The sequence below is a fragment of the Schistocerca cancellata genome, chromosome 1 (assembly GCF_023864275.1).
Source record: "Schistocerca cancellata isolate TAMUIC-IGC-003103 chromosome 1, iqSchCanc2.1, whole genome shotgun sequence".
In the NCBI taxonomy this organism is placed as follows: domain Eukaryota; kingdom Metazoa; phylum Arthropoda; class Insecta; order Orthoptera; family Acrididae; genus Schistocerca; species Schistocerca cancellata.
The window spans coordinates 659,877,331-659,892,195 of NC_064626.1; the positions used below are offsets into that span (position 1 = coordinate 659,877,331).

General features: G+C 38.9%; 1 protein-coding gene across 2 annotated transcripts in view; it reads right to left on the bottom strand.

Moving 5' to 3' along the window:
• Positions 1-2,331: 2,331 nt before the first annotated feature.
• The window catches only part of LOC126183636 (golgin subfamily A member 1), a 143,254-nt gene continuing 130,720 nt past the window's right edge, over positions 2,332-14,865 (bottom strand). For both annotated transcript variants that reach the window (XM_049925782.1, XM_049925774.1), the window contains one exon: positions 2,332-4,503. In XM_049925782.1, the coding sequence (XP_049781739.1) occupies positions 4,348-4,503 (156 nt within the window). In that variant the 3' untranslated portion in view covers positions 2,332-4,347. The remainder of the gene's footprint in view (positions 4,504-14,865) is intronic.

Consider the following 14,865-nt stretch of genomic DNA (forward strand, 5'->3'; position numbering starts at 1 on the left):
ACCCTCTGGTTCTTTCAATTTATCCAGGTCCCCATCTCCTTAAATTCACACCTTTTTGCAGTTTCTTCAGTTTTAATCTACAGTTCATAACCAATAGATTGTGGCCAGAGTCCACATCTGCCCCTGGAAATGTCTTACAATTTAAAACCTGGTTCCTAAATCTCTGTCTTACCATTATATAATCTATCTGAAACTTGTCAGTATCTCCAGGCTTCTATCACATATACAATCTTCTTTTATGATTCTTGAACCAAGTGTTAGCTATGACTAAGTTATGCCCTGTGCAAAATTCTACCAGGCGGCTTCCTCTTTCATTTCTTCCCCCCAATCCATATTCACCTACTACGGTTCCTTCTCTTCCTTTTCCTACTATCGAATTCCAGTCACCCATGACTATTAAATTTTCGTCTCCCTTCACTATCCGAATAACTTCTTTTATCTCATCATATATTTCTTCAATTTCTTTGTCATCCGCAGAGCTAGTTGGCATATAAAATTGTACTACTGTAGTAGGCGTGGGCTTTGTGTCTATCTTGGCCACAATAATGCGTTCACTATGCTGTTTGTAGTAGCTTACCTGCACTCCTGTTCTTTTATTCATTAATAAACCTACTCCTGCATTACCCTTATTTGATTTTGTATTTATAACCCTGTATTCACCTGATCAAAAGTCTTGTTCCTCCTGCCACCGAACTTCACTAATTCCCACTATATCTAACTTTAACCTATCCATTTCCCTTTTTAAATTTTCTAACCTACCTGCCCGATTAAGGGATCCGACATTCTACGCTCCGATCCGTAGAATGCCAGTTTTCTTTCTCCTGATAATGACGTCCTCTTGAGTAGTCCCCGCCCGGATATCCGATTGGGGGACTATTTTACCTCCGGAATATTTTACCCAAGAGGACGCCATCATCATTTAATCATACAGTAAAGCTGCATGCCCTCGGGAAAAATTACAGCTGTAGTTTCCCCTTGCTTTCAGCCGTTCGCAGTACCAGAACAGCAAAGCCGTTTTGGTTAGTGTTACAATGCCATATCAGTCAATCATCCAGACTGTTGCCCCTGCAACTACTGAAAAGGCTGCTGCCCCTCTTCAGGAGCCACATGTTTGTCTGGCCTCTCAACAGATACCCCTCCATTGTGGTTGCACCTACGGTACGGCTATCTGTGTCGTTGAGGCACGCAAGCCTCCCCACCAACGGTAAGGTCGATGGTCCAGGGGGGGTCTAAACCCGTAAGGGCTATAAATGTAGGTTTGCCTTTCTTCAGTCTAACTTCTAGGGACCATGCTTTGTTTTGGGTCTTTTAGTACTGTGTCAAATTCTTCTTGCTGGATGATATTTAGCTGCTTATTTGCATATTCAGATGAGATCACTGCTGGGTGTTGCATCCGTTTACACAGTCTAGCAAAGAGACAAGTAAACACTCTTGAATCTGGTTCTCTGCAGTCAGGAAATTGTTCATCATATTCTCTTCAACCAGCAGCATTTCCATTACGAAACCCATACACACAAGCCATATCGGCATAGTCAGCATTTGTGAATGTGTGACACATGCTTAAATGAACCACAGCAGCAATCACAGTTGACAAAATCTAGTAATGTAAACTCAAACACAACTTCACACATCAAACTTCAAAGCACAAATGACAGTCATAAATCCACAGCAACTAGAATACCAACACATGGCATGAAAACTTGTTTCTGTAACAAACAGAAGTTGAAAAGTTTTATTTAAATTAGCCTATATTACCACCTTCTAAAATATTCATTATTAGTCCTGCAACACTGTATATAAATACATTCATACCTCTCATTCTCACAAGAGAGGACAGTTATGGCACTGTAATCTCTGTTATCTACATCATTGAAACAACTCTTACTTTTCAAGCCGGCTGAAGTGGCCGTGCGGTTCTAGGCGCTGCAGTCTGGAACCGCGAGACCGCTACGGTCGCAGGTTCAAATCCTGCCTCGGGCATGGATGTGTGTGATGTCCTTAGGTTGGTTAGGTTTAAGTAGTTCTAAGTTCTAGGGGACTAATGACCTCAGAAGTTGAATCCCATAGTGCTCAGAGACATTTGAACCATTTTTTACTTTTCAATGAAGCTATGAAAATGAAACTTAAACATTAATAAGTCTCATCACCTCTCACACGACATAAAGCAAAAAATTTCTGACACACACACACACACACACACACACACACACACACACACACACACAAACACACAAATCCGATAAATCATTATTTATAGTTACCTGTTGGTGCTGCAGCAGCCAACATTGCTTTGTGAATTTAAGGGTACATGAACTGAAGGAAAACACAAACTGAGATTGCACAATTTTTGTATATTAAATATAATTACTCTTTTTCTAATTTTCTCAAAAATGAAGTAACCACCCTCAAATACAATGTTACATAACATGCTTTGACAAATGATGTTTTTAGTGAAAGCTAAAAAATAAGATACAGCATTTACTCTACAGCACTGACATAAATAATACTTACATAACCATTGCAACTGATACCCCCTTTGAAATACTGAGCACCATAATTGTATAATTTACTAGTTACTTATTGCACAACTGAAAACTGAAACAGCAACACATGTATGTGATGCTAATACTACACAATTAAAAGTACTTGAGGGCACTTTAGTAACAACTGGACCTGAGATTACAAGGATTGATTAGCTTGTGGTCAGATTCGGTCACTTGCCAGTCTGGTGAGTCCTCATATTTTTTTGTGGCTTTCATATCCACATCATTATATGAATAGTTACATTTGGCAATATTAATTATTACAGGTTTGATTACTTAATGAGGTCACAACAGTGAGTCCATTTATAAATAATTATGATTATAAGAACAAATATACACAAAGCTGACTGCATTATTACTGGATTAAAATTTTCCTCCCTTTCAGAGGGACTAGTTAGATCATTCAATTTTCTTTGCTACAACCAGAGCACCTTTCCTTTTAATAAAATAATTAGAAGAAACTGTTACACATAACAACTGTACACTTTGATTGGCTAAACTGGGCTAATGAATGAGTTATATACATATATGACTTTGAACAATAAAGCATTAACATATGTTAACATTTTTTGCTCTTATGCAAATGCAAAATTCAAAAGTAATATGGTATCACAAATAAATTTCCTACTGACAACATATCCTCAACTTTCCTGCCAGAACTTGTTGCTACATCTTGTTAAAAATATCAGTAAACACTGCACATAAAAAAAAGATACTACTGATCATCTGCTGGCTAACAATTATAAACAACACATTAAAAAAGTAATCACTAATATATGATGAATATACAAAGATGAACACAAGTTATGTATAAAATCTTAATACAAATGTGTGCCAATTCAACATAAAAACAAACATAAATTCAAGGAAAAGAACCAGAATTTTCTTTCCCATTTAGAGAATACTAGAAGTAACATCCTTAGTAACACAACTTTTTGTAGTTCAATTCTTGACACAGTTATTGTAATTACAAGGCACAGAAGCTGAACAACTTGCAGTGTTAAGTAAACTTAAAGTAATTGCACTACATTAACGTTGTCTCATTTTGTAGAAACAGTGCTCTGAGGTTTCACATAAGAGTGTATAATACAGTATACCAATTACAGGCCTCAAAACAATAAAATCTGCTGAATATTAGTGTAATATAGCTATTGAATGAACCAACTTTTAAAGCAGAATATGAAATATGAATAGAAAACAATAGTTTGCAAGTGCATAATTTTCAAGTACGAAACTTGAGATTTATTCTTAAATTTACATTTGACTTTCTTTGTTAACTTTTCAAGTTACTCTTCCCCATGATGTGCCTTTTTAATTGATATACTTATTGCTCAAATAAAACCTACACTTATATTAATGAATATTCAAAAAATTACATACACAGAACTGTACAAGTGCCTGTACAAAAATAATAAAACTCTGCAACCACTGGTACTATAGGAAAATGCAACTACCCAATGAAGTTGCACAGAAACTGTCAACTATAAGTGGTGCATTTCCTTGTTGTAAGAATTTAAATATTTGCACCTCTTTAGTAGGGAAGAAATATCCATAACCAAATTTCACAGGATTTCTATTCAGTTTCTGTTCTGAGACAGTGCACCAGAATTTTAATGTTACAACGTTTTTAACAAAATTCCAAGCAACTGAAATAATACTTCAATCACCATTATTTGCATGCTTCCTGGAAACAACCCAAGAAGCAAAACAGACTGTTAGAGATACCAGTCAATTTTTGTAATTTGTAATTTTACACTGTTGGTCCACCACAATATGACAAAAACATTTTATTTAAGATCTAGTATCAGCTAGGAGGTATTGTTTTAGACATCTGACCATATCCCAGACTAGGTCGAGTACCAAACCATGACATCTTCCATTCCAAAGTCTCTCGCAGAAGCCTCTCCTCCTCTGGGGTGAAGTGTAATAATGTTGCTACAGCTCGCGTTAGATGCTGTGCCTGTAATGAAGAAATAACAAAGTAAAATGCAAAGCACTGACTATCTTAACAGCAAAGGAAGAGAAGGATGATTTAGTTGCCTTATCATACTAACAAATCAGTTATATTTAAAAAGAAAGATGATGAGACTTACCCAACAAAAGCGCTGGCAGGTCGATAGACACACAAATAAACACAAACATACACACAAAACTCTAGCTTTTGCAACCAACGGTTGCCTCGTCAGGAAAGAGGGAAGGAGAAGGAAAGACAAAAGGATATGGGTTTTAAGGGAGAGGGTAAGGAGTCATTCCAATCCCGGGAGCGGAAAGACTTACCTTAGGGGGAAAGAAGGACAGGTATACACTCGCACACACACACATATCCATCCACACATACACAGACACAAGCAGACATTTGTAAAGGCAAAGAGTTTGGGCAGAGATGTCAGTTGGGACGGAAATACAGAGGCAAAGATGATGTTGAAAGACAGGTGAGGTATGAGCGGCGGCAGATTGAAATTAGCGGAGATTGAGGCCTGGCGGATAGCGAGAAGAGAGGATATGCTGAAGGGCAAGTTCCCATCTCCGGAGTTCTGACAGGTTGGTGTTAGTGGGAAGTATCCAGATAACCCGGACGGTGTAACACTGTGCCAAGATGTGCTGGCCGTGCACCAAGGCATGTTTAGCCACAGGGTGATCCTCATTACCAACAAACACTGTCTGCCTGTGTCCATTCATGCGAATGGACAGTTTGTTGCTAATTTCAATCTGCCGCCGCTCATACCTCACCTGTCTTTCAACATCATCTTTGCCTCTGTATTTCCATCCCAACTGACATCTCTGCCCAAACTCTTTGCCTTTACAAATGTCTGCTTGTGTCTGTGTATGTGTGGATGGATATGTATGTGTGTGCGAGTGTATACCTGTCCTTTTTTCCCCCTAAGGTAAGTCTTTCCGCTCCCGGGATTGGAATGACTCCTTACCCTCTCCCTTAAAACCCATATCCTTTTGTCTTTCCTTCTCCTTCCCTCTTTCCTGACGAGGCAACCGTTGGTTGCAAAAGCTAGAGTTTTGTGTGTATGTTTGTGTTTATTTGTGTGTCTATCGACCTGCCAGCGCTTTTGTTGGGTAAGTCTCATCATCTTTCTTTTTAAATATATTTTTCCCACGTGGAATGTTTCCCTCTATTATATTCATAACAAATCAGTTACATTTTCTTATTCCTTCTCAAAGCTCTCTAACAGCACACTCACTCAAGATCCTATAATCCTGATAGTGTAAGACAAGATCAGCAAGCAATGCATCTCATGGTATGTGATCGAACATAAAATACATATAAAGCTTGCAAAAGTTTTCTGAAATTTGAGATAGAATATCCTTTAAAAACATGCTGTTGTTGAAACTCACACTTGAAACTGCTCCAGAGATGAGATGGATTCAAAATCCTCACCTGATAACAACCTTATTTTAACCTTCATCAAATGCACAATCACAAGTGGTAATTGTTCTTTCCAGGTCATAAACACAAAAATCATCAGTTAGACAAGGCGTGCAATATTTAAAAAAGAAAACTGAAAACAAATGAGTGGGTAAAAATGAGGTGGGGGAGACAGAGTAAATATTACAAAATGAAATGAAATAAGAGACAGAAGAATGTAAAAATATACGGAGATGAAGGAAGATTGTGCATGAGAAATCTTGGATGAAGGTGAGTTTACATTACGACCATGTGTACTGATTAGCTGCTGGAAGCACCTTACTGTTCTACAATTATGAACCAGCTGTGTTGCAAAGGGGAATCCAGATCATGTAACAGCTCTTATGTTTATGTTCACATGTTCAGTGACAGGATATTGTTGTGGCCAATGCTGACAGTGTGTGTCTAGGCCAGTTAGCAGGTCTCATTATCATAACACACACGTAACTTTATTTATTTGTGTAATAAATATGCTGTAATATCCAGAATTAATATTCACTCTGCAGCGGAATGTGTGCTGAAGTGAAACTTTTGGGAGATTAAAACCGTATGCCAGACTGGAACTCAAACCTGGAACCTCGGCCTTTCGTGCAAAAATGTTCTACCAGCTGTGCCATCAAAGCATGATTCGTGACCCACCCTCACAGCTTTACTTCTGCAAGTACCCCATCTTCTACCTTCTAAATTCCACAGCAGTTCTCCTGCATATCTTGCCGGACTAGCACTCTTGGAAGAAAGGATGCTGTGGAGACATGGTTTTCTTACAGCCTGGGGACTGTTTTCAGAATGAACATTCACTATGCAGTGGAGTGTGCACTCATATGAAACTTCCTGGCAAATTAAAACAACTGTGTGGCAGACTGGTACCCAAAACTGGGACCCTTGCCTTTTGCGGGCAAGTACTCTACTGACTGAGCATCCAAGCACAACTCAGGACTCAGCCTCACAGCTTTACTTCTGCCGTTACGTCACCTCCTATCTTCTGGCCTGTCCTGGCAACACATGACATCACTGGTCAGCTACTGCATAGTTTGTACGGTCTCCTGCCATTCTTTGTAGTGCTCTTTTCTCACTTGCTAGAGTGCAGTTTGTAACCTGTGGCATATTTTAAAATGAAGTGATATTTCTTTTGTAATCTTGTCAGTTGTTCACATTATTTTCTGGGCGAAATGAGCAAAACCTGTCGTATTGTGCTGTTACTAAGAGCAGTAATTGTGGGCTGGTTTCTGAAAGACTCAGAACTTCAATGTGAATGGCTGTCTCATTGTAAAAAGAGTTGGCAATGTTAACAGTAAAAAATGCAAGGATGTGTTCTTAACAGTTTGGTCCACAGGATTACAATCAGGATACATAAAATGAGTTGTTGGGTTTACCTACAAGAAACTTGCTGAAGTCAGGTGCAATTCCATCCTAAAAAATATCTAACTAGCATGGAAATAAAGCTGGCGCTGATGGTTCTGACCACACAGAGGTTAGCGCAACAGTAAGAGAATGTTGCAGTAACATCAGAGTAGTGTGGAAGAGGGTTCTCAAAACAGTGGAACTTTTTGCCTCCTAAGAAAACAAAACCAGACAATTCAGTTAATACAGAACTTCTTAACAAAACAGATCATGGGTAAATGGCCATATGGATACAATATTCTTGCAAACAACCATAATGCCATCAGTTTGTCACACACTTGATGATGGCAATGTGATCATTTGTTGTAATATCATGGCCTCTGGCCACTGATACCCAAACGTTAACCTGTGAGCTACTTTATCATGAATTACATTTGGAGAAGTTTAAGAATCACACAAATTCCTTCTGATCTGATCATTATGAGCAAAGAGCAAGAAATTAAGGACTTGAAGAAAGAATTGGCTCTAGTGAAGACCACAATCTCTTTGCTGGAGAAAAAATTGCAGCTATGAAGAAAACAAAGAGGGGTGGCTTTCAAAACATCTGTTTCTGAGCTTTGACGAAAAGAACTGACACTTGTGTGAACTACAATTCATCTGACAATGTCGTACTTGGACCACATAAGGATGTTCACTTAGCCATGATAACAAATTTACTTTCAAAGTGGAAGTAGCCAATATAGTATGTCAAGCAGTTTTCTTTGCAGACAATGAAACAAAGCTTGAAGGAACTGGAGTTCATGTCGTAGTGGTTACATGCGATATGCGAGTGAAAAACTGACAAGTGTGAAAACAACTTGGTGTATCTGCAACTAAGATGCATTTTTTAAACCTTATGGACAAAACAAGGAAAATTTGTCTTTTGTTACAATGTACCGCAGCCACTGAAATTATTAAGAAATCACTTTATTGATGATTGAATCACCTTGCCTTTGGTACTGTATTTTGAAAGCCTTTAATAGAAGGTCTTCTGCAGCACCAGGCAGGTGATCTTTCAATTGCCTATTATATATCAGAAGCTCACGTGAATGTGAGCAGACATGTCATAACGCACAAGCTGTGAGGTACATAAAGATCGTGAAGGAAGCTCCATCAAACTGATAAAATTTTTTGGATAAGCCGAACGCGAGCCACACCCAAGATCAGAAAGTACCTCTTATATGTCAAGGAAATTCCCTGAATGTATTTTTGGAAATTTACTCGAACATGCGAGCATGGAAAAGATACAGTTTCCTCCTATTTCATAAAGGATCTGTTACATCAATAAATCCACTTTTTGCACAACCTACATCCTGCCTGAGACTGAATCACAACTGCTTTCAAAATTTATTTTCTAGAATTCATGGTCTAGGTACATTTTATAATAATCCTATGCCCTTTGAGGTGAAAAATAGAATTTTCTTACACTCATACAGACTGATAATGCATCAAATGTAACTTTGTCTATTATGGAGGACAGAGATCAAAATTCTGCAGAAGAAGCTGTGGGAGAATTCAAGAACTATATTTATAGTTATTTGTGCAACAAAGTATCTGACACGTCATGTCACTAGACTTGAAAAGAAAAGACCAGCTCCGAGCTTGCAAGCTTAGTGATTCCGTGAGCTCCAGTGAAGACTTTAATCATGAACCCTTAAAATACTTAAGAGGATGCACCATGTTAAAGTCCATAAACATTGACCTTAGGAATTACAACAGCAAAATGCCATGTCAATGCAAAATTAACAGCAAAACAAGACTTGATAAGTGTACTTTCAAAAGATGGACTTACTTCTCCATCATCTGAGCGGTCTGCTATGATGTCAGAGTTCAAAATTATTTTTGCATCTTTACATGGATCAAATATTTTACTTTGAGAAAGCATGATGGAATTGTTAGCAACAGCAATACAGTCAAGGTTTCCCACAATCAAAAAGAAAATAATTAATTTATATGTAAGAACAAGAACTTATGTCTGCATTAACTTTTTGAATAAAAGGCCCAAATGGAATGCAATGACGCAAGCTTCAGCAGAAAGAAATCTTCTCTGGACTACTTCGTGTTAAATTTTTTATTTCAACATCAAAACTTAAGTTTCATCATCTGTATCATTATATTCTCTTAATATGTCTGAATTAAAGCAGCACACAAAACTGTAAAATATTCATCGTTTTCATGGGCTTAAGCCTAAGCTCGAGTAACAAATTACAGCTAGGTTTGGATATTGACAACTTTTGTCATCCGTGCTTTTTCTGTTTAACATTTCCTTTTGAATATTTCAAACTAATTATTTTGAATCATCCTGAACCCCATCAATGAGACACTAAAAATCAAATGAAACAAGACATGAAAAATTGTTTTACTGTGTGAGGTTTCCATTAGCTAGTGCCCAACTGTACCCGTGTTGGTTGCCAAGTGATGTTAACACAATGCTAACCAATGAGAGGGTACTCACCGGAATGGCCTAACTTTCTAGTCGATGTATCTTGTGTGGTGTTGTTATTGTTGTTGTTGTTGTTGTGGTCTTCAGTCCTGAGACTGGTTTCATGCAGCTCTCCATGCTACTTATCCTGTGCAAGCTGCTTCATCTCCCAGTACGTACTGCACCCTACATCCTTCTGAATCTGCTTAGTGTATTCATCTCTAGGTCCCCCTCTATGATTTTTACCCTCCACACTGCCCTTCAATACTAAATTGGTGATCCCATGATGCCTTAGAACATGTCCTACCAACCAGTCCGTTCTTCTAGTCAAGTTGTGCCACAAACTTGTCTTCTCCCCAATGCTATTCAATACCTCCTCATTAGTTATGTGATCTACCCATCTAATCTTCAGCATTCTTCTGTAGCACCACATTTTGAAAGTTTCTATTCACTTCTTGTCCAAACTATTTACTGTCCATGTTTCACTTCCATACATCGCTACACTCCATACAAATAACTTTCAGAAACGACTTCCTGACACTTAAATCTATACTTGATGTTAACAAATTTCTTTTCTTCAGAAACGCTTTCCTTACCATTGCCAGTCGGCATTTTATATCCTCTCTACTTCGACCATAATCAGTTATTTTGCTCCCCAAAATAGCAAAACTCCTTTACTACCTTAAGTGTCTCATTTCCTAATCTAATTCCCTCAGCAACACCTGATTTAATTCGATTACATTCCATTATCCTCGTTTTGCTTTTGCTGATGTTCATCTTATACCCTCCTTTCAAGACACTGCCCATTCCGTTCAACTGCTCTTCCAAGTCCTTCGCTGTCTCTGACAGAATTACAATGTCATCGGCGAACCTCAAAGATTTTATTTCTTCTCCGTGGATTTTAATACCTACCCTGAATTTTTCTTTTGTTTCCTGTACTGCTTGCTCAATATACAGATTGAATAACATTGGGGAGAGGCTACAACCCTGTCTCACTCCCTTCCCAACCACTACTTCCCTTTCATGCCCCTCAACTCTTATAACTGCCATCTGCTTTCTGTACAAATTGTAAATAGCCTTTCGCTCCTGTATTTGACCCCTGCCACCTTCAGAATTTGAAAAAAGAGTATTCCAGTCAACATTGTCAAAAGATTTCTCTAAGTCTACAAATGCTATAAACGTAGGTTTGCCTTTTCTTAATCTAGCTTGTAAAATAAGTCGTAGGGTCAGCATTGCCTCACGTGTTCCAATATTTCTACAGAATCCAAACTGATCTTCCCTGAGGTCAGCTTCTATCAGTTTTTCCATTCGTCTGTAAAGAATTTGCGTTAGTATTTTGCAGCCGTGACTTATTAAACTGATAGTTCGATAATTTTCACATCTGTCAACACCTGCTTTCTTTGGGATTGGAATTATTATATTCTTCTTGAAGTATGAGGGTATTCACCTGTCTCATACATTTTGCTCACCAGATGGTAGAGTTTTCACAGGACTGGCTCTCCCAAGGCTGTCAGTAGTTCTAATGGAATGTTGTCTACTCCCGGGGCCTTGTTTCGACTCAGGTCTTTCAGTGCTCTGTCAAACTCTTCACGCAATATCATATCTCCCATTTCATCTTCATCTACATCCTGTTCCATTTCCATAATATTGCCCTGAAGTACATCGCCCTTGTATATACACTCTATATAGTCCCTCCACCTTTCTGCTTTCCCTTCTTTGCTTAGAACTGGGTTTCCATATGAGCTCTTGATATTCATGCAAGTGGTTCTCTTTTCTCCAAAGGTCTCTTTAATTTTCCTGTAGGCAGTATCTATCTTACCCCTAGTGAGATAAGCCTCTACATCCTTACATTTGTCCTCTAGCCATCCCCGCTTAGCCATTTTGCACTTCCTGTCGATCTCGTTTTTGAGACATTTGTATTCCTTTTTGCCTGCTTCATTTACTGTATTTTTATATTTTCTCCTTTCATCAATTAAATTCAATATTTCTTCTGTTACCCAAGGACTCCTACTAGCCCTTGTCTTTTTACCTATTTGATCCTCTGCTGCCTTCACTATTTCATCCCTCAAAGCTACCCATTCTTCTACTACTGTATTTCTTTCCCCCATTGTTGTCAATTGTTCCCTAATGCTCTCTTTGAAACACTCTAAACCCTCTGGTTCTTTCAATTTATCCAGGTCCCCATCTCCTTAAATTCACACCTTTTTGCAGTTTCTTCGGTTTTAATCTACAGTTCATAACCAATAGATTGTGGCCAGAGTCCACATCTGCCCCTGGAAATGTCTTACAATTTAAAACCTGGTTCCTAAATCTCTGTCTTACCATTATATAATCTATCTGAAACTTGTCAGTGTCTCCAGGCTTCTATCACGTATACAATCTTCTTTTATGATTCTTGAACCAAGTGTTAGCTATGACTAAGTTATGCCCTGTGCAAAATTCTACCAGGCGGCTTCCTCTTTCATTTCTTCCCCCCAATCCATATTCACCTACTACGGTTCCTTCTCTTCCTTTTCCTACTATCGAATTCCAGTCACCCGTGACTATTAAATTTTCGTCTCCGTTCACTATCTGAATAATTTCTTTTATTTCATCATCTTTGTTATCTACAGAGCTAGTTGGCATATAAAATTGTACTACTGTAGTAGGCGTGGGCTTTGTGTCTATCTTGGCCACAATAATGCGTTCACTATGCTGTTTGTAGTAGCTTACCTACACTCCTATTCTTTTATTCATTAATAAACCTACTCCTGCATTACCCTTATTTGATTTTGTATTTATAACCCTGTATTCACCTGACCAAAAGTCTTGTTCCTCCTGCCACCGAACTTCACTAATTCCCACTATATCTAACTTTATCCTATCCATTTCCCTTTTTAAATTTTCTAGCCTACCTGCCCGATTAAGGGATCCGACATTCCACGCTCCAATCCGTAGAACGCCAGTTTTCTTTCTCCTGATAATGACGTCCTCTTGAGTAGTCCCCACCCGGATATCCGAATGGGGGACTATTTTACCTCCGGAATATTTTACCCAAGAGGACACCATCATCATTCAACCATACAGTAAAGGTGCATGCCCTCAGGAAAAATTACAGTTGTAGTTTCCCCCTGCTTTCAGCCGTTCACAGTACCAGCACAGCAAGGCCATTTTGGTTAGTGTTACAAGGCCATATCAGTCTATCATCCAGACTGTTGCCCCTGCAACTACTGAAAAGGCTGCTGCCCCTCTTCAGGAACCACACATTTGTCTGGCCTCTCAACAGATACCCGTCCGTTGTGGTTGCACCTATGGTATGGCTACCTGTATCGCTGAGGCACACAAGCCTCCCCACCAATGGCAAGGTCTATGGTTCAGGGGTGGGGAGTATCTTGTGTACTATGATTATTAAAATGAGATATCAGTTTTGGTTCTGTTCTGTTCTCAACTGTCCAATTTATATAAGCTCACATCATGTACGTAAATAGCAAAAATGAACTTATATCAAGCAATCAATAATAAAATATACACAGTTTCTATTTTCATTTATTCACATGCATGCTTAAATTCTGAAGTCTGGATGTCTTCTATATTGCCTTGAGGAGTAATCATGCAATACAGTGTAATGGTTAGCATCACTGGCTGACATGCTGTGGTTCACCAGTTCAAAACTGACCATCAGAAAGTATTTGTTATTTAGTATTTATCATTTCTGAATGGTTCTTGAAATATCATATGTTAACAATGTTTGCATATATAGCTGCAATCTCTGTCAAAGAGTCCAGTTCTGTTCTGACTATACTGGTGTCCGTAATATACACTCTTCATCTAATGTACTTCATTAGTGATCCTGCCACCAGATTTGGACTTGACTTTGGTTTTGGCATGGCACTGTCTGGGAGATGAAATGTACTTCAAAACGTATACACCCCCCTGACTCCAATTAGGCAATATAAAAGCCATTGCCTATGCCGACAGGAACCAGATTACAAGCAGTACATCCTTATTACGATCCATATGTGCAGGAGATATGTGAAGTCCAAAACAGCAGTAAGTCAGATGCATGTTAGATGTTCATGAGTTTTTTCTGGAAACAATGGTCATGATCTTGGCTGGAAAGATTTGACCATTCGCCAAATGTAACACGTGGGACAACATGATGTTTTTGGCAAAAGTGTACTTTTATTTGGACAGAACAACCCAGCAATGGTTTGAAAACAACAAGGAGAAGCTCAATAGTCAAAACAAATTCACGGCACAACTGAAGAAAACCTTTTAGTGGCTGTCAGCAGCAAGTCCATCTAGCATATGAACATCGTCACTGGGAAATGTCACAGTTGTACGTACAGAACGTTCTGACCTTATGCCACCCCATAGAAATGAATACAACACAAGCCAACAAAATCTCACACTTGATGAGGAGTGTCACAGAAGACATGTACTAAGCTCTTCTGGTAAACAATTCACAATGACAGAGGAATTCCTCATGCGGTGCCAGTGACTTGACGAAATGCAACAGAAAAGAATCTGATGAAAGAATTAGGAAGACCACCACGAGCTTGCCTCTCTCATACACCAGATAGGAAGAGAAGAGAGAAAGCAATGTATAGCATCCAGAAATGTTGGACCAAATACATAAGAGAATGAATGTCGACCCCACACATCAGGGAGTAATAGAGTGTGTTCCAGAAAGGGTGAATCAATTTTTAGCACAGTCTATTCCACCACTAGTCAAATGCACTGTGATGAAAGGTTTCTGATCTTCACAACAGTCTTAGTCATGCCAGTCGACTGCAGTTGATTATAGTCAACCTGTAGGATGAAGCCCATTGTCGTACCCTGGATGGGGTCCTTCTCCAACATGCTGTATCTGTTTTCTGTCACAAGCACTGTAGGTGGTCAAGGACAACTTTGGAACTTTGGAACACTAATTACCATGAGCGGCCAAAACACATCCCTAAAGATATTTGTATAGGGAGACCTGAAACAATTCATGAAGGGCAGCTTAGTGCCACTGATGAAGAATTATGCTCTGCTACCACTACAGACAATCCAGGGGAGGAAGCTGCTACTGAAGCACCAATACGATCAGACCTGACCGAGGAACAACATCGGCAAGTTCT